Source organism: Microtus oregoni, unplaced genomic scaffold, assembly GCF_018167655.1.
Source record: "Microtus oregoni isolate MIOR12 unplaced genomic scaffold, Mior012 000009F_ref0000495, whole genome shotgun sequence".
Taxonomy (NCBI): Eukaryota; Metazoa; Chordata; class Mammalia; order Rodentia; family Cricetidae; genus Microtus; species Microtus oregoni.
In genome coordinates this window covers 667,603-693,642 of record NW_024543068.1, presented here as the reverse complement: position 1 = coordinate 693,642, position 26,040 = coordinate 667,603, and the positions used below count along the sequence as shown (strand labels likewise).

The 26,040-nt window shown below is 39.8% G+C and overlaps 1 protein-coding gene across 3 annotated transcripts in view; it reads left to right on the top strand.

Moving 5' to 3' along the window:
- The first annotated feature begins 253 nt into the window (after window positions 1-253).
- The window catches only part of LOC121452363 (spermatogenesis-associated protein 7 homolog), a 36,022-nt gene continuing 10,235 nt past the window's right edge, over window positions 254-26,040 (top strand). The window contains exons 1-6 of one of the 3 annotated variants that reach the window (XM_041658462.1): window positions 254-413; window positions 5,330-5,404; window positions 7,677-7,772; window positions 11,786-11,833; window positions 19,235-19,368; window positions 24,875-25,344. In XM_041658462.1, the coding sequence (XP_041514396.1) occupies window positions 395-413; window positions 5,330-5,404; window positions 7,677-7,772; window positions 11,786-11,833; window positions 19,235-19,368; window positions 24,875-25,344 (842 nt within the window). In that variant the 5' untranslated portion in view covers window positions 254-394. The remainder of the gene's footprint in view (window positions 414-5,329; window positions 5,405-7,676; window positions 7,773-11,785; window positions 11,834-19,234; window positions 19,369-24,874; window positions 25,345-26,040) is intronic. The other 2 variants (XM_041658463.1, XM_041658464.1) reach the window with 2 other exon arrangements.

Genomic DNA, 26,040 nt, shown 5'->3' with positions numbered 1-26,040 from the left:
GAGGTCCTGGTTCGAATCCCAGCCACCTATGTAAAAAGTGGGATGCTGACAGACACAGATGTGACGCTCCTCCCTGACAGCAATTCACTCTGGGTGACCGGCAGAGCAACGGATTGGCACCAGCGCCCCTTTTCCAGCCCGCTGCCTTCCGGCTGAAACCTGGAAAGCCTCGGGGAGCGGGCGGGGCGGGGCTTGGAAGCACGCGTCCCCTTGGTGTGACGTCATAATCGGCCGCCTCAGAGCTGGCCCTTAGCAACCAACTTGGCAACGGTCTCTGTGGCTGCTGCGGGCCCCCGCAGGCTAGTCTTTCCAAATCTCTACTGCGGGGGCCAGGCCTGGTTAAGAACCCAGGGGACGCAGAGCGTCCCCCGCAAAGGCTGCAGGAGTACTAAGCATGGATGGCAGCCGGAGAGGTAAGAGGCTGCGCGAGTTCAGGCCGCCCCCTGGCCTTTCCGGTGGCCTGCCAGCTCCTTCTCCAGAGTCGCGGGGTGATGACTGGAGCTGGACAGGCCGGGTGTCCTGGGGGAGGCCCCGCTTGACCGTCTCATTGATCTGCTTTATGGCCTTGCCTTGCATCCATCCCTTGATCTCGGGGTCCTGCAACCTGTGTCACCTCGGTATCATCTAGACAGAAGACCAACCATGACCTTTAAAGTCCGACCTGAGCCCCAGATCAGGCCGGCCTCTTTCCCAGAAACGACCCCCCGTTTCCTCATCTCGAACGTAGGGGAAAAAAATCCCACGCCACGGAGTTCCTGGGGATTAAGTGCAGATAATATGTGGCAAGCTCCTGGCTCATTCTAAGTACTTAGAGGTGCATGAAGTCTCCCAGTCACTTCCCCAAGAACTGACTCACCCAGAGCTGGTTATATAGTTTGATCCTCCAAGGTGGTGAGCTGGGATACCTCATTTGTAATAATCTTACAGTGTGGCTGGTTGGTGGACTGAATGTTTACTAGCCCAAGACTACCCATAATCTCAGTGTACACCTATTTACCTTGACTTACTCTGAGACAAGTGGAGTATATGAAGTAGTTGGTGACCCCTATCCATAAATCATCACAAATCATCCCAATCAGAGTTGGAGCTCCACAGTCTAAGCAAGTATTCTTTCATAGGACTTAAGAATTGATCTGCTGATGGTATCTTGAATTAAGTCTCACTTTCAACTTTATTTTAAAATAATGGGTCAAACTAAGTCTAGTGTAGAAAGTCGGTTGACAGGATATTCAGACACCACACTAACCTAAGTTCTAGAAGAAGCAAACCAAAATGCTCTAATGGTCTTCAGAAATGGTTACAAAACAAACCAAACCTTTGCTATGTTCTACGCATAACCAAACACCTGTCTAATATTCGCACACAAATATTATTAAATAGGTGTTATTCATGTTTTGAAATAGAAGAAAAGATTGTAAATAATCTGTCACAGTAGGTGACAGAGCAAGCTTTGAACCCAGACCAAGAATGTAAAAACCCCTGAGTTAATTCTTTTACTTGCGCAGTATAGCTGGGGGCATTTGTACATTAATAGGCTTAGTAAGTTTGGGGTATTTATTTTTAAGTGGCAAATGTAAAAGGGTTTATACTTTATACCTTACCCAAGTGGCTTCACTCTTAGCCCATAATATATAGTAATATCATTGTTTCTAGCTTTGAACTTGTAAAATAAATGTTATATTCTTTTTATTTTTTTTATTAAATCCTTCTCATTTTAATTGTTTGGATAGGAATGTGGTATACATTTTTCCCCACTCCCCTCCACCTTCCACCCTTCCCCCTGCCTTCCACATTGCCACTTTACCCTGGAGCTCTTGTCTTCTTTCCTCTTCCTAGGTGCATCCATGTATGTCTCTCTTAGGGTCCTCTTTGTTACCTAGGTTCTTTGGGGTTGTGGCCTGTAGGCTGTTTGTCTTTTGTTTTATGTCTGTTATCTACTTATGACTGAATACATATATTTGTCTTTCGGGGTCTGGGTTGCCTCACTATAAATGTTATATTCAAACACCTGGGCTAGTTTTCATATACTATAAATAAGTAACTATAATTGTTCTTAATCACATATTATTTTTAAGTAACCATTAATTTAGCTGAAGCTTAAATGCTTAATTTTAATTAAAAGTAAATGTCTTAAATTTCGTTAGTTCCTTTAGGCATTTCAGAACATAAAATACTAAAGATACCTGAGGGAAAGTTTCTCAGTTGCTTTCAGTAATCACATTTTTTTGTAGGTTCAGCCTTCAGAGTGGTGATGTAGCAAAAAGCCACCAGCTTGAAAAACAATGGGTCTTGTTTCTCGTCTTTGATATCGGCTAATGAGATCTTCTTCTGCCAGTTACTTTACTTTCCCGAGCCTTAGTTGTTTGTAAAATGGGGACCTCGACTTGATATACTGTAAGACTTTGTTACCAACGTCTAATGGGAGGAAGGAAGGGAGAAAATTAAGAATATTGGTCCACCGTCCTTTGTATTATCAGTGACCTATGCTGGAAAAACAAGAGGAGACAGGTAACCTGTTAGGGCAGCTAGCTGAAAAGGGACTAGGAAAGAATTAATCTGTTGCTCCCATGGAGATACTTTTTTTTTTTAAATCAAGTTTGTGGTTATGTTTTCTTTTTTTAAAGATTTATTTATTTATTATATATACAACATTCTGCTTCCATGTATGCCCGCACACCAGAGGAGGGTGCCAGATCTCAGTACAGATGGTTGTGAACCACCATGTGGTTGCTAGGAATTGAACTCAGGACCTCTGGAAGAGCAGCCAGTGCTCTTAACCGCTGAGCCATCTCTCCAGCCCCCCATGGAGATACTTTTATAAATGACTTATTCCTAAATTTCCAGCAATTTGGGGAAAATACTGAAACATCTCTCCCCCACCCCCAGTGAGTTTTCTTCCACTTATTAGTAAAATCAAATTATATAGGAAGCCAAGCTGAACAATTTGACTGTCCTGAAAGACCATCAATCTCACGCACCAATTTTTAGTATTAGTTCAGAGAATGTTCTTTTTCTGGCCATTTGGTTTGAGACTACTTTTGGATCATTCTGGGTCCAATCAGGATATAGAAATTGTGTCTGGGGTGATTTAAATGAGGAGTATAAAGAATTGTTAAACAGTTATAAAAGTAGTTATAGAAATAAAAAAGTTATATATACTATTATATGTGTGTTTCATATATTGAAAGCAGTAGATATAGTTACTACAGTATTACCTGTATATTTGCACTGGGCAAAACAAAAGTCATGTAAACAGAAAAATACACCCCATTCAAGGGCGCAGCTCCTGAGAGAGGGCTCAGACGAAACGAGCCATCTGTTCCTCCCTTCAGCTCTGTGAGTTTTAACATGACATTTATCTGTTAGGAATGTTAGGAACCAATGAGTACACATCTTGATGTAAATACATGAGCAAGAAATGACCCTGGTTTGATCCTTTGCACCACCACACCAGAAAAATCTGCCTAGGGGATACAGGATTTGTGTTCTGCACACTACTTACATTAACACTAAAACTCTGTTTTGTTTTATTTTGTTTTAAAGATTTTTCTGTTTTGTTTTTCAGAGAGGGTTTCTCTGTGTAACAGCTCTGGCTGTCCTGGAACTTTCTTTGTAGACCAGGCTGGCCTTGAACCCACAGATCCACCTGCCTCTGCCTCCTGAGTGCTGAGATTAAAGGTGTGTGCCACCATTGCCCTGCTGTGGTGAACATACAATTACATTTTGGAGAAAGAAATTATTTTATGATGAGCTCTGTAATTTTCTAATTTCATGCAGTCTCAAAGACCAGACACTATTTTTACATTACTGGAATTCTCTTTAAATATAGCATTTAGTTGGGTACATTTGTGTGTATGTAATTCTGACTACCTGGAAGGCAGAAGCAGGATCAGGAATTCAAGACTAGCTTGGGTAGTATAGGAAGACCTAATCTCAAAGAAAAACTGATAAATATAACCCAAAATATGTATTACCTCAAAACAAAACACTTAATGGTTTAGTAGTGAACACAATAAAATCAGTATTTATCACATGACATAACTGATATCTTATCACTTGACCTAGTAAAACTGAAGGCTCAGAGTAAACTGTTCTTAAAATAACTTAGTTTTAAAACAGTTCAGCGGTAGAGCACTTGCTCAGCTTGCAGCCCCATACAGAAAATGCTCCACATGTGTGCATGTGTGTAGGTCTGAAGCTAAGGGCTGGTGTCTTTCCTCAGGGTTTCTCTACCCTTGTTTCCTAAGTAGGGTCTCCCTCTGGTTTAGTTTTATTTCTGTTGCTGTGATAAAATATGGGAGCCACAGCAGGAAGCTTGAAGCACTAGTCACAGCCAGTCAAGAGCAGAGAGGAACAAGGGCATGTGTGTTTACTGCTCAGCGCAGTTTCTTAGTTCACTGCCTGGCCCCTGAAATGGGACTGACTTCATTCAGCTCGGTCTTTTGACTGCAGTTAGCACAATTAAGGTAATTCCTTTGTGGCTGGAGAGATGGCCCAGCAGTTCAGAGCACTGTTCTTGCAGAGGACTCAAGAGTGATTCTCAGCATCTCCTTACAGGCTCGAAACCCCCTTGAACTCCAGCTTGGGATCTGATGCTTCTGGCTTCCAAAAACACTAGTGTTGCAAGTGTACACATACACACACACACTTCTTTAAAAGTAATATTCCTCACAGTCAGGGCCAGGCTAATGTGATCTAGGCATTTCTTCTTTGAGACGTTTCACGGGTAAATCTAGATTGTGTCAAGCTGACAGTTAAAACCATCAGTTAATGAACTTTTGAATTCATTGATTCATCTAGTGTGGTTGTCACTGCCAAGGAGCTGGCTATCTGTGCCCACCCCTGGCCACTCCAAGGCTGGAGTTACAAGCACGTGCTGCCATGCCTGGCTTTTTATATTTATATGGATTCCAAAGTCAAGTCTTTGGTACTTCTGTGATGGCCATAATCTCCCCAGCCCTGTTTTATTTTCCCAAAAATGGAAAGGTTGAATCTCTGGTCATAGGATTTTTGCTTTTGATATATTACTGCTGGTAGTAACATGGCTTGTGGTTTGGTTTTATTTTGTTTTGAGACATGGTCTTATTATATAGCCCTGGCTGGATCTGAACCCTGTGTAGACCCAGCTGTCCTGAAACTCACAGAGGTCTGCCTGCCTCTGCCTTCCAACTGCTGGGTTTAAAGGTGTGCACCACTATGCTTAGCCGAATAAAAGTTTTCACAACTTTGTTTAAAAATGAAATGTGTTATTTTTAAAATATTCTATATTGTTCTTTGTGAACGTTGTGTTTCACGTGTCCTAATTCATGGTTTTTATTGTTGTTGAAAGTCAGAGCAGCCTCTGTCCTCCCCAGATACAATCCACCATGCCTATTTACAGGACACTTGAGCACCAAGAGCAATGGTAAGTGAGCTACTTAAAACTGGCTGCATTGAAAGACTCACTGTTTTCTGTGCTGGGAAATCACATGACCTGATGAAACAGTTCTCCTAATGAACACTTGTACCTCACATTAGTAATTAGAATCAAATGGTGTAGGTATTCTTTAGACACATTTAGGGGGTCCTAATTTCAAACTCTTACTGTGCCCTGCTTGAATGTGGACATAGCTGCCTCCTGCTTCCCGCCCTGCTACAGCCAGGGGCTTCTTTTGCCAGCACCAGGTCTGGTTTAAGCCGTGCCTGCCTTGGAAATGATGGTTATCAAGAACAAAGACAATCCTAAAGAAAAGCTGTGTAGAGAAAACTTGGATAGAGTCTCAGCTGACATTTATGGGTTGCTGAGTCTCTATGGCCTGTGATGCATTTATGTTTTAAGGTTTTCAGAGTAAAATTGTAGTGTTAACTCTAAAATAATTTTTGTTATTATAACTTCTGAAAGCCTTTGGCATAGGTTTTAGGAAACCTATTGTCCTTATTTCCATGAAAAATCCTTCATACTGTCCCCTCTAAATATCAAGAAATGAAATTTTCAATTACTTCATTGTATTTCTTTGTACCACTGTGTATACATAGAAACAGGTATGAAAGCTGATTTGAAAAAAAAATAAAATAAAAAGCCTTTGAAGCAATGCCTGGTGGCACAAACTTGGAATACCAGTATCTGGAAGGCTGAGGCAGGGGAATACCAAGTTTATGGCTTGCCTGGGCTACAGAGTGAGGTCGGGGCCATTCTGGGAACTTAATGAGATCCTTTCTCAAAATAAAAAGTAAAAGGAGTGCTGGGAATATCGCTCAGGCTAGAGTGTTTGCATAGTGTGTGCAAGACCCTAGATTAATCTTCAGGAAAATACACGCACACTCTGAAACCAGACTTAAACCTAGACAGAAGAGCAGAGTGGAGAGTGCAGTGTGTTTGCTAACTCTAAGAAAGCACTTGCAGAGCCGGTCAGCACCGCACCCTTTGTGAGGAATGTGACACAGCTCTGTGCCTCAGTTTCCACTTCTATCAAATGGTGGTAATAATGGCTTCACAGGTTTTTCCTGCCAGAGGGAGTGGAACAGTGAAGGCAAGTGCCCCTCCAGGCATGTCTCCCACAGTAACATGCTTATGGTATGCAGGTTCCCTAAAAGAATTGATTGGAAATACTAAAGGATAGATCTAGGAGGGGAATCTAAGTTTCAGTGTAGGAAAGCCCCTTGTTTTCCAAGCCCTATTCTATTTCATGGTTGAATTTTTTCAAGCGTAAACTCATTTGACTTCTCAAAATCTTTTCAGGGGCTAGAGAGACAGCTCGCTGGACAAATAGCCAAAGCTCATGCTGTGCAAATTTGAGAGTTGGATCCCAAAAGTCCATATAAATGCATGGTGGGAGTGACAGCCCGCCTGCCTGGGGAGACGGAGATGGGATGCCCCGAGCAGCTGGCTAGTAGACGAGCCTTGTCGGCCAGTCTGGCTTCAAATGAAAGATCCTACTTCCATAAATGAGATGAGAGTGATCAAGGAAGATTCCCGGCACCAACACACACACACACACACACACACACACACACACACCCTTGCACCCACATCTGGAAATGCACACATATCATACACATACACCTGCAAAAAAGTGTTAATGTTTAAAAGTATGTCTGCACAGGACTTTATACTTGTGTTGGTGTTCGCTGCTTCTAAGAGTTCCTTTAAACAATCTGGGTGGAGGAGGAAAAGTTGAACAACATAGATTTTCTGTGCCCGTGTTTAAAGCAGTTTGTGGATCTTGTGTCTCTCAGAACAAAATTTTTGTAGATGGTGTTGGGATTTGGGGTTTGTTTGGTTTCCCAAGCTCAGTCATCTGTTCATAGGCAAGCAAGTGACTAAATAAAGACTTTTAGTTATAAAATAAAAACATATTAAATAGATAGTAACCAATTCTATCAATAGTAGATGAAAATTATCAATCTATTAATAGATTATAGTCTAGATTATTTTCATTGATTATATTCTAGAATTTCTTTTCCAAATTCTCAAGCCTGTAAAGCTTAATTCTTGAGGAGGTTTGAACCCAAGTGGTGAGTTGCTAATCAGTGTTAGCAGGGCGAGACGAGGGCTGGGTACTGCAGCCTGTACATGTGCTCTCAGCCTCCTCCCGTGAACTCCAGAACACGACTAAGGATGACTTCAGGAACTGTGGATTTTGTGATGTTGTATTAAAGTTTAAATATGTAATGATTAAATATGTTTTAATTTTTAGCTTTTTGCACTGACTCCTCTTCTCTCAGACTAACCACTCTCCAGCTGGTCAAGAATCACATGGCTGTTCACTATAATAAAATCCTTTCAGCCAAAGGTAAAAATGTGCAAATTTGAATTTTCTGTGCTAATTTAAACCCCAGCTTCACTTCTCATTATGACAGACCTGTGGCCAAAGTCAATACATTATCTCAAAGAGGATTTGTTTCTTAAAGTGAGATGCCGACTACTGAGAGTGTCGATGACACATTTTATGTTAGTATTTACAACCACATAATGCCTAGACAGCTCATTTAGTGTATTGTTTTAATATTATTTTGTTGTTAGATATTGATGAGTTTTCTATTTCTGTTTAAAATTTTATGAGTGTGTATTGGGGCATTTTTGGGTATGTGTGTGAACAAGCATGTATTCAGATACATATGTGTGTATATGTGCATATGCATATAGAAGCCAGAGGTCCACCTTAGGTGTCATTTGTTGAGAGCCGTCCACTCTATTTTAGAGAGCGTCTCTCACTGAGTTCTTGGATTTGTCATGACAAGGCTAGACTAGCTAGCCAGCAAGCCCCAGAGATCTTCCGTCTCCATCTCCCCAGGGCTGGGAGTACAACAGTGTGCTGCCATGCCTACTTTTTCTGTGGATGCTGGAGTCCTCGTGTCTGGAGGTCCTTGTGCTTTCATAACTAACACATTAGTGACTGTGCTGTCTTCCTAGGCCCTCTCTCTGTTTACATTTTAAAAAAGCATGGTCTCAATATAAATCCCAGGCTGGCCTTACCTCAGTGTTGTGCTTTGGGCTCCCATGATAGCATGTATCATGCTACCATGCCCAGCTAGATACTACATATGCTATGCCACCATGCCCAGCTAGATACTACATATGCTATGCTACCATGCCCAGCTAGATACTACATATGCTGTGCCACCATGCCCAGCTAGATACTACATATATCATGCTACCATGCCCAGCTAGATACTACATATATCATGCCACCATGCCCAGCTAGATACTACATATGCTATGCCACCATGCCCAGCTAGATACTACATATGCTATGCTACCATGCCCAGCTAGATACTACATATGCTATGCCACCATGCCCAGCTAGATACTACATATATCATGCTACCATGTCCAGCTAGATACTACATATATCATGCTACCATGCCCAGCTAGATACTACATATGCTATGCCACCATGCCTAGCTAGATACTACATATGCTATGCTACCATGCCCAGCTAGATACTACATATGCTATGCCACCATGCCCAGCTAGATACTACATATGCTATGCCACCATGCCCAGCTAGATACTACATATATCATGCTACCATGCCCAGCTATATACTACATATATCATGCTACCATGCCCAGCTAGATACTACATATGCTATGCCACCATGCCCAGCTAGATACTACATATATCATGCTACCATGCCCAGCTAGATACTACATATATCATGCTACCATGCCCAGCTAGATACTACATATATCATGCTACCATGCCCAGCTAGATACTACATATGCTATGCCACCATGCCCAGCTAGATACTACATATATCATGCTACCATGCCCAGCTAGATACTACATATATCATGCTACCATGCCCAGCTAGATACTACATATGTCATACCACCATGCCCAGCTAGATACTTGTCTTTAATATAATTTTCTAACCTGCTTTTCACTTGGGAAGTTATACAAAGATGATTCTGGCTGCTATTTTTCCTTCTGTCATTGATTTTATTAGGACATAACTTACGTAGACTAAAACACACTAGTTATAAGTATGCAGGGCAATCCTTTGAAAATTCTGTCTCTATAAGCACTACCATGTTCACTGTAAACTAGAGGCCATTTAACTGTGCATGTATGTCAGTCTTCCTGCCACTTGCTTTTGTTTAGTTCATGAGCAAAGACTGCTGTGCTTATTTCAAATTGATGCTTAAAAAAAATAAAAGAATGGTATTTGTAGCATTTGAAAATAGAATGATACTTGAATTTACTGTTGATAACACAGTCGTGTTCATTCTTTTTATACTGGCTATGGCAGCCTTTGTACTGAAATACAAAGTCAGTTAGTTGTGACCAGCTGTGTCACTTGGCAAAGCAGAAACATTTATTCTCTGCCCTACAATAACGGTGTGCTAATCCTGGTATGGGACTTTTCCACCATCTCAAAAAGATCCCCCTCCTATTTCTACAGTCAGTCACTTCCCCTCAGATCCCCGAAGCTAGTATCTACTCGCTTTTCCTATAGTCTTGCCTATTCTAGAATTTTATGTTAATGAATAATAAGTATTTATACTTTTGATCTGGCTTTTTTCAGTGTGCACAATGCTTTGAGGCATCTGTGTTATGTTTATCAATATTTCTTTCTTAGTTTTGGGATGGGGTTTGTGGTGTGTGTGTGTGTGTGTGTGTGTGTGTGTGTGTGTAGAGGCCAGAGGATGTCCTCAGATGTCCTTCCTTCTTTATGAGACAGTCTTTCCCTGGCTTGAAGCCCACCCCTTAAGGTAGGCTCGCTGGCCATAAGCCCTGAGGATCTGCCTGTTTCCCCAGCACCGAGGTTCTTAGTGTGCACCACCATGCCTGACTTTTGTACTTGTTTTAGGGTAGAAAACAGGTCCTATGCTTTATAACAAGTAGTTTACTGACTGAGCAATCTCTCTACCCCTTAATTGTATTTATTTTTCTTTATAAATTCTATTCTAACTGGCGTTCCAAGCCTTTAATCCCAACACTCAGCAGGGAGATCTCTGAGTTCTAGACTAGCCTGGTCTATGTAATGAGTTCTAGGACAATCAGGGCTATATAGAGAGACCCACCTCAAAATAACTAAAAAAAAAAATTTTAAGTATTCCATTTAATGAATCTGGTGTAATTGATTGATTCATTCATGACTTGGTGAATATTTGGGTTGTTTTGACTCAGTTTGAGCTTTAGGAAATGAAGTCACTGTAGAGTTCACATACAGTTGTGAACATAGGTTCGTTTCACATGGGTAAATTTATTTTGCTCAAATAGATCTGTATGTTTATGTGTACATTTAGCTTGTAAGCAAATCCCTTCCAGAGTGACTGCAGGTCTGTGTTGCCGTGATGCTGCGTGTTCACCAACACTCTCTGTTGCCAGTGTAGAGTAGCATCTCTTCTTTGTGAATATCTACAAGTTTACTACTATAAACTTCACTTTAATTTCACTAATTTTTTTTGCTGACTTAACCTAATGTTTATTTACTTTTTTGTGACATGGGATCTCAACTGTGTAGTTTTATGAGCTAGAGTTTAAAATCTTTAGGTTATGTTTTAAATAATTGAGGAAAATAGCATATCATAGCATTAAAATCATGTAAAGTTCAACTTTCAGATATTTTAAAATTTGTGTTGCTAGCAATGTGTTTAAGAAGTCATTCTCTAATCTTAGGGTTTCTAAATTTGTTTTCTCCTAGATGTGTTCGACTTTTAGCTCTTTCATTTAAGTTTGTGGTCCATTTTGAGTTTTCATATAGTATGACAAAAAGGGTATTGGTTTTTGCTTACTCGTATATAAAATTTCTGGTATCAATTACAGGAGAGATTATCTTTTCCCTGCTGAATTGTCTTGGCATCATTTAACCAGATGCATAAATAAGTCTTGAGATTTAACTTTCGATCTCCTTATCTACTTGTCTACCTTCCTGTCCACACCAGCCTGCTTTGTGTTCTCTAGCCTTGCCTTAAGTCTTGAAATAGGTAGTGTAATGCACCATTTTGTTCTTTTCCTTCCAGTTTGCTTTAAGATTCCATTCAAGTACGTTGATGTGTATGGTAAAGACATGGCTTTAGGCCATCCATATTCTGTACATTCTCTTTTCGATCTTATATATTTTTTTCTATGGTTTATCTTGTGATGTTTTCATATTCACCAGTATTTTCTTCTGCATTATCTAATGAGCTGTTAATCCCACATAGTATTTTTTAGCTGTTCTTATTTTTAATCTCCAGAAATTACAATAAAAAAGCAAAGAACTTCAAGTCTGCAGAGATTTTTGTGATTTATACATTTGATGTTTCTCATTATTTATAAATATCAAAAACATTATTAAATTTCTTTCTCTTTCAGCTGCGGTGGACTGCTCAATTCCATTAAGTGTGAATGCCAGCATCAAATGTAAGTAACTTTTGAACATAATACCACTTTAGAAAGATGATGATTTACTGTATTTCTAAGTGTTCACTTCAGTGACATTAAATACATGTGTGTTTAGGAGAGTCAACATTATCATCCACCCGCCCTCAGTCATGTGTGATTCCCCTGGGAACCACGTGTCTACATGTGGTGTGGGCATACAGAGTATATACCCAGAAGTGAAGTCCGTGGAACACCTAGTAATTCTTTTTGTGCATTGTTGGAAACTTGCATGGGGTTTTCTCTAACATCTGCATGATTTGACATTCTACCAGTCACATGCAAGGCCTTTAGTTTCTTCAGATATAACACTTGGGGTCTTGAGGTAGTTAGGTTGGTTGGTTTATTTTTGTTTGATTAGGGATTTTAAAATGCTAATGTTCACCAGGCAGTGGTTGCACACGCCTTTAATCCCAGAACTCAGGAGACAGAGGCAGGTGGATCTCTGTGAGTTCGAGGCCACGCTGGTCTACAAGAGCTAGTTCCAGGCCAGGTTCCAAAGCCTATCTCAAGAACCAACCCCCCCCCCCCAAATGCTCATGTTCTCCTTGTTTTCAAGAATAATTTATTTAAAAATCCAATAATAGAAGAAAAAAACAGTTGCAAAAAATATAGGAAACAGCAAAATGATAAGTCTCAACCTCTAGATATATTTTTAATATAAATAGATTAAACTTCCCACTCCAGAGGTATACAGTGGCTGGCTCAATCTTAAAAGAAATAGAAAAAGGTAATATGCTGTTTATAGGAGTCTTGGTTTAGATATAAGGACACACACTGAATGAAAAATAAGAAATGATAATACATAGGAATGATAGCAGAAAGAAATCAGCAATATACCATTATGCTGACCAAAATAGACTTTGAGTCAGAAACTCTCTCTAGAGAAAAAGATAGTCATTAAAGGGTACAATAGGAAGGTCTAGAAATATATGCCCAGTATTGGAGCTTCAGGAATATAAAAAGTGAATAGTGACAAAAACCTAAATCCTAAAATTGATAGCAATACAGTGATAATAGATTCCATACTCCACTTTCAGTAATGGCAAGAACATCCAAACATAATCAGTAAAGAAACAGCTGATGTAGATAACACAATTAATGAAATGAATGTGATAAACACACCAAGCTTTCCTCCCATTTGCTGCACATTTTCTCTAATAACACATGGAACATCCATGGGCTTTATCACATCGAGTCACAAATTAATTTTAACATATTTCAGAAAATAAAAATCATTCCAAGTATTTTTAACCATAATTTAATTAAAATAAAAATTAAAAATAATGTGAAAACAAATTTGGGAACTAAGTAACTTTGAGTCCTAGAGGAAATCAAATGTGGTGGTATACACCTGTCACCTGGGAGGCAACACAGGAGGGTTAGACGCTCAGGGCCAGCCTGGGCTTCATAGTAAGACAGTCTGCAAATGAAAACAAAAACAAAAGCACCAAACCTTAAAAAACAGCTTGACTCAAGTGAAAACAAAACACCACAGTCAATGCTAAGGTGCAAATGCTACCTGCAGAAGAAAGGGAATCTCAAAGAACTTGCGTGTAAATCGCAGGAACGTGAGACATAATTGAGGCTGTAGCGCGCTCACCATACAGCACTTGCTTCACATGCTTGAGACCTCATGTCAGCACAGCACAAAACAGGAAAAAGAAAACAAAGTAGAAAGGAAAAGCAGCCCCCAGTTAGTAGAGGGAAAAGAAATAATAAAGATTACAGAAGAGATACAGAAAAACAAGAACACTTTAAAAAGCAGAAATTGGTTCCCTGAAAACACAAAGCTGATAGACTCTTGGGCAAACTGAAGACTGAAAATCAGAAACGAAAGAAGAGCCGTTCCAATAGAGGCCTCAGAAATAAAAGGGATCCTAGACTATTGTGAGCAGTTACACACCAACAAACTGGATCACCTAGAATAAACGGATTCTGGATAAAATCCGAGAAATGCATAGCCTAGAAAAACTGAACCAAGAGTGGAAACCTGAATAGACCATAGGCAATTGAATCAGCAAGTTCAGTAGCACTTTTTAAAAAGAAACTTCTACCACGACCAAATGGTCATGCAAAGATGGTTGAACGTACCGTGAATCAGTGTGTTGGACCACATTAACAAAGGAAAAGGGAAGAACCACATGATGCAGAAGAAACATTTGGAAAATTCATTCATTCATATTTTTTAAAAACTCTCTTAGGGTTTTATTGCTGTGATAAACATGACCAAAAGCAGCTTGGGGTCTCCAAACTGAGGGAAGTCTAGGCAGGAACCTGGAGGTAGGAACTAAAACAGAGGCTGTAAATGAATGCCGCTGATAGCCTTTCCAGCTTGCTTTCTTATACAGCTCAAGATCGCCTACATAAGATTGACACCATATACAGTAAGTTGGGCCCTACTACATTTAAAGAAAATGTCCAATATGCTTATCCACACAGGTAAGGCACACAGATATGCACACCCCTATGTTCTGTAGCATTATTCCTCATAGCCAAGATCCAGAGACAATCTAAATGTCCCCTGGCAGATAAGTGAATAATGCATGTGTTAGATAACTTCAAAACAGATTGGAAAGAAAAACATCCTCTTGAGAAGTCAAATAGCATTAAAAATCATTCTTGTGTGTAGTTATTTCAGTGGTGGTTTGGTTTAGATAGACCTGTGTTCACTTATTAGCACTGATGCCATTAAATTATACTTGGGAATAAGGGAAGCTTGCTCTTATTTTCATGTAAGCTTCTTGACTAGTAAGATACATTGATGTCACTGTAAGAAGTAAACCTAGGACAGGAGTCACGTGGCTCAGAGGATGCTTGCTGCCCATCTTCAGCACCCATGAAAAAGCACACCGAAGTATGAAACTACCTCTCTGCTAGTGTTTGCTAATGAAGAGCAGTTCCAAGGAACTGAAGTCAGCTGCCAGACTACAGATGTTTCTAAAATGTTAGCATGTCTTTGTTGTTTTGCTTGTTCTTGAGGCATGTTGTTGCTCTCAAGCTGGTCTTGAACTCCTGGCTCAAGTGATTTTCCTTCCTTTACTGTCTGTTTCAAATTTCTATAACTTACATATTAGTTAGAATCTCTTTATACAGAAAATCACATAGATTGTTGATATGGGAAGTCCTTCTGTCTCTGTGTTGCTTTTACTGGTTAATGAATAAATCTGTTTTGGCCAGTGGCTTAGCAGAATAGGGCAAGACGCGAGTTCCAGGCAGATAGAGGAGGAGAGAGTAGGCGGAGTCAGGGAGAAGCCATGGAGCTGCTGCCAGAGACAGATGTGCTAAAACCTTGCTGGTAAACCATGAGCCTTGTGGTAAAGTATAAAATAATAGAAATGGGTTAATTAAGGTATGGGCTAACTAAAAAGATGCTTAAGCTATTGGCCAAACAGTATTGCAAATAATATAGTTTATGCATAATTATTTCATGGTCTGGGCAGCCAAGAACGAACAAGTGGCCTTCTGCCAACAGATTGGCATACCAGTGTGGGACTGACTAAATTCACATATAACCTGAGAAAATTTGGAAAGAATTCTAGACACATACGCACACACACAGTTTAGCCACAGTTTTTTTTTTTTTCCAGCTGGTAGCATGCTGCAGCTCCCTTAAAGGAGGTATTTCTGATTCAGCGGTAGCAGAAAAAACAAAAACAAACAAAAAAGAAAAAAAATGCTATTTGAAATAGCAGCTTCCTGGGCCGTGCTGCCTGCACAAACAGATGGGATTTGTGAGCACCATATTACAAACTGCTTAATGGTGAGACATAGACCTGCTGCATACTTGGAACTGGGGCAGTGTACACAGCTTGCAGAGGCAGTGAACATGCGTCCACCATGTATGACTGGGCGGAGCCAAAAGGCAAAGTAGCCTTGGTCCTAGTCATGCCACCTCTTAGCTTTTTAAGAAGTGCTTATCCAAAAATTATCAAATGGAAACAAGAAAGCATATTTAACAAATGGTGCTGGCATAACTGGATATCAACATGTAGAAGAATGAAAATAGATTCATATCTATCACCATGTAAAAAACTCAAGTCCAAATGGATCAAAGACCTCAACATGAAGCCAGCCACACCTAACCTCATAGAAGAGAAAGTGGGAAGTACACTTGAACACATTGGCACAGGGAACCACTTCCTAAATATAATTCCAGAGCACAGACACTGAGAGAAACAATTAATATATGGGACCTCCTGAAGCCGAAAAGCTTCTGTAAAGCAAAGGACACTGTCAACAAGAGAAAACGACAGCCTACAGAATGGGAAAAGATCTTCACCAACCCCACATCAGATAGAGTTCTGATCTCAAAAATATACAAAGAACTCAAGAAATTGGTAATCAAAAGAACAAATAATCCAATAAAAAAATGGAGTATAGACCTAAACAGAAAATTCTCAACAGAAGAATCTAAAATGACTGAAAGACACTTAAGGAAATGCTCAACATCCTTAGTCAGCAGAGAAATGCAAATCAAATCAACTCTGAGATTCCATCTTACACCTGTAAGAATGGCCAAGATCAAAAACACTGATGACAACTTATGCTGGAGAGGATGTGGGGTAAAGGGAACACTCCTGCATTGCTGGTGGGAGTACAAGCTGGTACAGCCCCTTTGGGTATCAGTGTGGCGATTTCTCAGAAAATTAGTAAACTGCCTACCTCAAGACCCTGAAATACTACTTTTGGGTATATATCCAAAGGATGCTCAACCATGCCACAAGGACATGTGCTCAACTATGTTCATAACAGCATTGTTTGTCATAGACAGAACCTGGAAACAACCTAACTGCCCCTCAATTGAAGAATGGATAAGGAATATGTGGTACATTTACACAGTGGAGTACTGCACAGCAGAAAAAAATAATGACATCTTGAAATTTGCAGGCAAATGGATGGATCTAGAAAACATCATTTTGAGTGAGGTAGCCCTGACTTAGAAAGACAATTATCATATATACTCACTCACAAGTGTTTCTTAAACATAAAGCAAAAAAAAAAAAAGCTAGCCAACAGTTCACAATCCCAGAGAACCTAGACCCTAAGAGAGACATACATGAATCTAATCTACATGGGAAGTAGAAAAAGACAAGATCTGAGTAAATTTGGAGCAGGTGGAACTTGAGAGAGGCAGGGAAGAGAGCAAGGAAAAATGTAGAGCTCAATAAAAATCAATAAAAAATAAATCAAAGAAGAAGCGCTTAGCATTTTAAGAAGCGCTCCTGTATGGAAAAGGATTACAAATACACTTTAGGACAGATTCAGACATAAAAGACCTCTAAACAAGACACAGTGTGTTTAAAAAATGTACGTATGCTTGGGAGAGAGAAGAAAAAAGAGGAAGGAGACAATAAATGTAATATAAAAGAGTACAGACAGTTATAGGTTAAAGGAGTAAAGATAATAAAATAAATATTAAACTTGTAGAAAAAATAATAGGGTAAGAAAATAAGCCACATAAAGATTGAATATACACAGAGAGTATGGATTTTGTAATTATTGTGTTTTCTTTGAATAGTTTGACTGTGAAGGAGCTAAGGACAGACATTTCATTGTATGGGCTGCTAAGCTAAACCAACCTATATATTTTAAAGGTATCATGACTTCAGAATTGGGTCTAAGGGTATGTTATTGTGGAAAAGAGGTTCTACTTTTGTTTTCACAGAGGATGAGAACCTGTGGAATTCTTCCAGACTAATGTAGTTTGATGAACCAAAACACCCTGAAAGGTCTTCATGAATACCCCAAAAATTACTTCGCCCAATAAACAGCAGGAAGTAGTTTGGAGAGAACTCAGGCCAAATTCTCCAATATTGTTTATAAATGTTTATTAACATGTAAAGGGGGATATGATATAGAGGTTAATACTTTGCATTGGTATGGATCTTGGCTTATTGATATAGATTTGGGTCAATTTTATTGTATGTATGTTCTGCTCTTGATTAAGGTATTGTGTTTGTGCAGCTCATTTGGAAATGTAAAAGAAATAAAGGTTAATAGATAGTCATCTATAATAGTCAAGCTTGTAGGTTTTCTAGATATATATACAGATATATTTCAGGTAGATAGATATTCTTCAAACCTTTCAAAGACTACAGAATATGTCATTTAAAATGTTTTAAGAACTTAGGATTTTTCATGATTGGTGCTCCTGGCAGCACCAATCTACTTCAAGAGGATGATGTACATCAAAGAGACTTCTTTTGGAGTTTGTTAGCCATTTGGGCAAGAAACTGCTCTTGCCTGGACTGCTTGATGAACTGGACATGCAGGACCCATAGAGAAATGACTGCTGAACTTGACTAAAGGTGAGACTGTCCTTCGGGTTCCTGCTTCATGAAAGAGACTGCTAGACATTCTGCAGGACACAGAAGAAAGTGACTGACAAACCACCAATCTAGGTGGAACTGTCTTTGAAATTTCTTGCTTCATAGAAAAGTCTGCTAGATACTATGGGCCTGTGGGCTGAAGATGGATGCTCCAACATTACAGAAGAACTTGGGTGACTGTCCAGGCAGCAGGATGTCTCTAACAATTCTAGAGTTTTGGAAGTAACTTACAGTGCACTTCCTGTTTACTTAGGTAATATTATATCCTTTTTGAGTCTTTGATAGAGGTGGAAAATAGTTATAGTTTTCCTTAGTTATGATAAAAAATAAAGTAGATATAAATATTGTAACTGTAATTCTTGCTTGATACCTGTTTTGTTATATGTTAAATTTTACTATGTTAAAGTTCAAACTTTCCTTTTTATTTAAACAGGAAAGGGGAAATGATATGGGAAGTCCTTCTATGTGTTGCTTTTATTGCTTAATGAATAAATCTGTTTCGGCCAGTGGCTTAGCAGACTAGGGCAAGGCAGGAGTTCCAGGCAGACAGAGGAGGAGGAGGAGCCAGGGAGAAGCCATGGAGCCACCAGAGGAGAAAGAACCTTGCTAGTAGGCCACAAGCCTTGTGGTAAAATATAAAATAATGGAAATGGGTTAATTCTAGATGTAAGAGCTAGCTAGCAATACACTTAAGAGATTGGACAAGCAGTGATTTAAATAATATAGTTTCTGTGTGATTATTTTGGGAGTCTGGGTGGCCGAGAAATGAACAAGCAGCCTCATACAACAGATTTTAGTCACTTATAGTAGTGTAAACATGTTTAGCAATAAAGATGTACCAGCTGTGTATGGTGCTGTTAGCCTCGTATCCCACGCTGGAGTGAGAATCTTCCAGGCGAAAACTTCTAGAACAGCCGGCCTATGTGATGAGAGGTGTCCAAAGAAAAAGGGCAGTGAAAGGGAGAAATCTTTGACTTTATTAATGTAACAAGACCAAAAAGTTAGTTTTCGTGTTTTGTTGCCAATTTCAAAGTTTTCCTTCCTTCCTTAGATGCAGATCAACAACGAAGAGAGAAACTGAAGAAAGAATTAGCACGAAGTGAAAAGGAGCTTAAATTAAGTAAACCCACAATGCAGATCAGTTCTAAGATGAATTCCAAGTTCCTTTTTAACTCTCCTCAGAAGGTAAGGTGATTCTTCTGCTCTCTAAGAGCAGATATTTCTAAGGCACGTTGGTGCTGCAGCCTGGCTGGGGACTGTTTTCGGTAGCTTTGGGTCAGCAGACTGTGAGCATCAAGCACCAAGTGACTCTACTGCATGCTTTTCAGGCCACATCTCCTCACTGCTGTCTGCCAGGGGAAGCAGCCACGAACAATTTTGGAAATAAATTCCTAGCTGTATTCCACACAAGCTCCACCAACTAGAAAGGATGATGTCTCAGACTTGGCCTGCAGGCTGTAGTTGGCTGACCTGGACTATGGTTTTATTTTTTTGACTCTTCTCTAACATTTATTTGAAGAAGTGGACTTTTGTTCTTAGTTTGATGAGAGGTGTTTGCAGTTTTCAGAGTCTCTCCCTTGAATAGATCATTTTTTAATTAAAAACATTTTTGATAGAATGTTTTGATCTCCATGGGCAATTTTATCCAGTGTTCTTTTTGCATTTCTTGGCAATGATGATGTGATTTTCTGTTTGATCTGTTAATGTGGTGAATGACTTGTGTCCTTAATATAAACACATCTGACCTGTGATACATTAGAGTTTCCTTCCTTCCTCCTTCCTTTTTTTTTTTTTTTGTTCTGTTTGTTTGTTATTTGTTTTTTGTTCATCTTGTTTTGAGACTGGGTCTCTGTGTGCAGCCCTTGTCCTGGAACTTGTTCTGTAGACCAGTCTAGCCTCAAACTTAGAGATCCACCTGCCTCTGCTTCCTGAGTGCTGTGATTAAAACATTAAGGTGTTCTATATTGCTGGATTCCGAGGTAAATGTTTGTTTAGGATTTTGACATCTGAACGCTGTTGTTACTGGTGTACATTTTTCTCTCTGTCTGGTTATACTGGCTTCAGTGAACAAACAGAGCACAGTTTCCTCTTTTTCTATATTCTAGTTTATAGAAGTTGGAAGTTATTATTTTTTATTTAAAAGTTTTTCATACATTTTGATCATATTCTTTTCCCCTCCCCTACCCACCCAATTTCATGGTTTTTTTCCCCTCTGTCTCTCAAAAACAAAAAAGAACAAGATGAAATCAAAGCAAACAAACAGAAAAGACAAAAGGTGCACAAAAACGAGTTCATTTTGTATTGACTAACTACTAGGCCTGGCCTGCCCTGGAGTGCGGTTGGTCCACCCAGTGCCACTCCTGAAAACAGATTTTCCTTTTCCTAGCAGCTGTCAATTTCAAATACCTTCTTAGTTAAAGGTGGGATTCTCCCCTTCTCCGCGCTGGGATTTTGTCTGATTTGAACCTGTGCAGGTCTTGTGTGCTGTCACAGTCTCTGTGAGTTCATATGTATACTAACCCTGTTGTGTCTGAGAATGCTGTGTCTTTGGAATCATCCACTATCTACAGATAGTACCGTCTTTCCACCTCCTTTCCCCATAGTTCCTGAGCCTTGAGGGGCGGTTTCTGATAAATACAGTCCATTTATGATCGGGTGCTCTCACTTCCTGCACATTGTCTCTCCAGGTTAATTACTGTCTCTTGCAAGACAAGCTTCTCTGCTGAGGGATGGGTAATAGATACACTGATCTGCAAATTTCATAATTTCATTTTTCTGAACAGCTGTTTTTATTTCCATGGAATTCAACACTAAAATGATCACTTTTTCAAACTTTAGTACTGTAGTGAGCCCACATGTCTTTATCAACCAGTATGGTGTTATCCGTTCATTCCGGTGGTTGGTCTTTCATCTCTAGCCCCAGCCATTGCCTCCGGCTCCCAGTATTTTGCTATGATTGTTAGATTCTATACTTTTTACCCATAACTTTAAACCAGTCATGATATAGCCAGGCATAGTAGTGCATGCCTCTAATTCCAGGTAGTGGCACACTAGGGGATGGATAAGATAGGCTTAGGCCACACTAGGCCACATAGTGAGAACATTTTCTCAAAAAAATAACACTGTTACTATGCTTAAAAATTAATAATTGTTTAATATCACCAAATACCATGCTATGATTTCATACACTGTCTTATTTTTGAGTTTATTGGAATTGAATTGGTATCTAGTTAACTTGAACTGATATTTTTTAATCCATAGTTTTCTTTCTCCCATGCCTTTTATCACTGTGTAATTTATATATGGGGGAAATCTGAGTTAGTAATAAAGTTTGGCTTAAATTTTGCAGAGTTCTAAATGATGTAAAATTTCTGCTGCAAACTTGTGTGGGGAACAAGGTTTCTGAAGGCCTGCAGTCTCTACTGAGTGCCAGGGTTCAAGACGGGCAAGTTATACACTTGCAGAGTAGCCATTGAGAGTAGCCCATGCTCTCGAGGATGCGTTCCAGCCCTGCCATCCATGGTATGGTTCAAAAAATAAAAGGAAAGGAAGATGGGAGGGAGACAAAGAGACGAGACGAGAGGGAAGGCAGGCAAGCCTACTTGGCAGGACAGCTTCCCCGTTGCTTACCAAGCACCAGATACTGTCTTTTAACTCCTGGTCTTTTCAGTACAAACGCAGACACGGTTTACCAGCAGTCAGTAAGGAGGACTCGGGTATTGGAGCCTTTCGGGAAGCTCTGGACTGTTTTCCTGATTGAGAACTATGGAGGAACTGAAAGCAGTTTTTAGTTAGACAGTGACATCACTGTCTTTAGAAGACTACACTGGCTGCAATGACCAGCAGACCAGCTACAGGATGGCTGCAGTAATCTGAGAGAAAGATTAGGAGCTCTCCCCGGGCATTATAAAGAACATCAGAAATACGGGTACAGGCAGCTTATTATTTAGAAAGGAGAATTGCTAGGTCTTGGTATCTGACTTGATGATATGAAGAGAAAGGCAGAAGTGATAATAATAAGATAAGGAGCAGGTTTTCTTCTGGGGTAACATTGATAAGAGGCATGAGTTTACTTCTTTGGCATGTTCAATTCGCAGTGATTAGGAACATTGAATATATTCAGGAGACAATTGAATAGAAGCGTCTCTTTCAGGAGAAAGACCTGGGAGTTGTGAGGTGGGGGCGGCAGATAGGGTTGAGAGTGAGAGTCTCCTACGCTGTTGTAGAGACCACAGGCCAGGAGATCTGCTCTGCGAACCTCCTGTTAGTCTCTCCGTCCGTGATGCACTCTCAGGTAGATTGCTTTTTTTTCAATATTTATTTCACTGTATATGTATGTGTGAGTGCCTGCATATATGTTATACTTCCTGCCACATGCATGCCATGTGCCCTCACAGGCCAAAAGAAGACATCAGATTCCCTAGAACTTGAGTTACAGATTGTTTTGAACTGCCATGTGGGCCCTAAGAGTCAAGCACAGGGCCCCTGCAAGAATAACAAGTGTTCTTAATCTCTGGGCCATCTGTTCAGCCCCTATATTTTTATGATTATTATAATTGTTTAGTAATTCTTTAATAATCTCTAACATTTTATATACAAAGTAATAATTTTGAGATGAGTTTGTTGAAAATTTTTAATTATATATTTTAATATACTTTATGAATAAAGTAAAATAAAACAAACATTTTAATATTTCTATTCATTTTCCCTTTAGTATCTGTAATTCTATATCTTGCTTGCCTCCATGACAGTTCATTTATGCTTTTATTCCCTTTTTTATAATTCCATTTAGAAGTAATAGTAATCTTTAGTTTGCCTACATTTTTAATAATCTTTAATAATTAATACTTTAAATACAGCCAAGTTATCTTAAATTATGAGTTTGTGTAGTATATTTTAATAATTGGGTTGATTTTATGGTTAACAATATTTATAATAATTATAAAATATTTTCACTGAAAAGATAGTTATAGTTAATGATGCTGACTTTGCCTCTTAGTATCGTAGCAGTTTCTGCAGACACATGAGCTCATATTCAGAACCCTAGATCCTCGCTGCCTGGGCTTTCCCACTCATTTCCTTCTCTCACCCTGGATCATGTGATGCCAATTTTCAGGACCCTTCCAAGTGCGTCCCTTCTAGCTGCTGCAGTTTAGATCTTAGAACACCACTTCTTCTGCCCCATTCCTGAAAAGGACTCTCTGTGCTTGGAATTGGGTAGATGTTCTTGACATGAACTTTGCATAAATCCAAACCACACAAACAGTTTATAGCAAATCACCTCACACTTAGTGGCATCAGAGCAGGTGGACAGAACACCACCACACTGCTTGTTCTAGAACTTTCCAATGGACTGTTTTTCTAGTTGGGGTGGTTTACCAAAGTGTTACCCATATTCAGTGCAAATATCTATTCAGTCTTTGCAATATTTAGAACTAAAGGAAACAACTATATAATCTTGTTAAAGCAGATCAGTAGTACAGTTAATTTCATACTACAGTCTGTTGATTTCCAAGGGGAGAGCAGAATACAAGGTAGTGCTTGAGATAGGAAAATAGACTTAAGTTTTATGCTTTCGATTAACTCAAAAGCAATTTGCCAGCACATATCAGAAAAGAGTATTTCTTTTTCCTTATTTTTTTTCCAGTGTTGGACATTAAACATAGGACCTTGTGTATGCTAGGCAAATTTCTTTTTTGTCTGTTTGTTTACATTTACTAATTATGTGCGTGTGTGTGTGTGTGTGTCTGCATGTCTGAATGTGTACATGTGAGAAAGAGAGAGAGAAAAAACTGGTGGGAATTGGTTCCTTCCTTCCACCATGTGAGATCCAGGGATCACACTCAGGTTTTAGGCTTGGCAGCAATCACCTTTATCTACTTAGCCATCTCATTGACCCCCAGCTCTGTACTTCTGTCCTTAAAGGTTCTTTTTGGTTCGTTTTAGTGAACATCACACTGATAAGGCTTATCAGGCAATCTAATGCTTTATGCATTTCTCCCTACTCTAAGCTTAGCTTATACCATCCTATGGATATAAATAATTCTTATGGTTATTAATTAATAGCCCTGTAAGATTCAGAAATATCTTTTCAAAGAGCTGAGCCTTTTGTACGTCAGCTGTAATATGAACCCAGTTTGGGGGCGTTTTTTTAAAGCTAGTGTACTTTTGAGTAGTAACCTAAGGACTCACAATTTAATACAGAATACTCACTTTATTTTGTGTTTTATTTTGGTAAAGAAAGGTTGGGAAGCTAATTGTGTGTCTGGATGTGTTTCCTTATTTAGATATATCTGTTTGTAAGTTAGCTGACCCGTACATTATCAAGAAAAGAATTCAAATCAATTTAAGATTCCTTGTACTATAAACAAGATTTAAATTAGTTTTTCAGGTGCACTTTTAAAACATAGTGTATGGCATAGCAAAGAGCAGAGGCACTGAGTCAGCTTGAGTATATGATTCTGACCCTCCTTTTCTTCTAGAAAGTAAGGGCAGGGCAGGAATGTAGTTCAGTGGTAGGACACTTGCTTAGCAGCTCAAGGCCCTGAGTCCAGGCCCATCATGGGTTGGGGGGAGATAATGGTCGTACTTTCTCACAGAGTTGGAGGCAGGGTGCATGTATAAGTTAATCCGAGACTCCCCAGTTCCATGAATTCGGTATAAATGCTTACTGTCAAATCAATGTTCTTAGCCCTCAGGGGAACCACAATGTCAGGGTGTGTTAATAGAAGAAGTGACAAGGTACCCATCATTGTCGAAGTCATTGGTCCCTTCTTCAGATGAACTGCGTCTACGTCATCCTGAACTGAATAAATTCCTCATGAATGGCACCCAGAGGCATCCCAGCACCTCCCCCCTCAGCCTGGCTTACACAGGATCTGCACCCAGGAGCCCGTGCTGCAGCCACTGCTACGACAGGCCTAGGAGTGCCTTCCCAAGTGCGCACCGCTTCCAGCTGCTCGTCTCCAAGTCCTCCAGTGGAGATCTTTTGGAAAAGCACTCCGACTTCTTCTCTAACAAGCAGCTGCCATTCACCCCACGTACTTTAAAAACAGAAGCGAAGTCCTTCCTGTCACAGTACCGCTACTACACACCTGCCAGAAGAAGGAAGGGTTTTCCAGTTGGGCGGGCGGAAGCTGAAACCCAGACTGAACTAAGCAGGTTTGTATGGCATGCCCACAGCTGAGAGCAAGGCCAGCGAGTCAGGGGAAGTGAGCAATAAGCAGAAGTTGTTGCTTTGTTGTACACTTTATCTGCAACCTTGAGATCCAGCAGTGCCGTTCATGGGAATGAATGGTACAGCTGTCCAGGGCATCTTAGGAAGCAGTGCAGTAATGGCAGAAAAAGTAGCTGTTAGATTTGTTAGGCTCCTATGAATGAGTGCTGCCTAAGTTGTTGTAAGCACAGCTCTCGAACTTCTGTGTGTTTCTAAATGTTGTTTCAGAGAAGTCTTAAGACACATTATCAGAGAGCACTGATGTAAATAAATATTCGTGCTAACGGTGGCAAACCAGTGAGGCCCAGGAGGGAAAATAAACATTTATCCGGTTCCCTGTGTTTCTCCTGGCACATGTCCACACGCTGGGCAGTAATAGCTGCAGGCATGACTTAGACAGTTGAGGGGACATCTGGAAATTAGAATTTGCCTTGATTTTGATTTCTGTAGTGGATGGTTCATGATACTCAGTATCTTTGCCAAGTGATTATAATTTATTCCATACTAGACTTTAGTTATTCAAACATTGCAAGACTAGTTTTATGAGTGGAGAAGAGGGGCAATGATGGCGAATGGATTTAATTTACGAAAGGAATTGGACTTGTAACAGAAATCATCAACCAGAGGAGAGATGAAGAAGT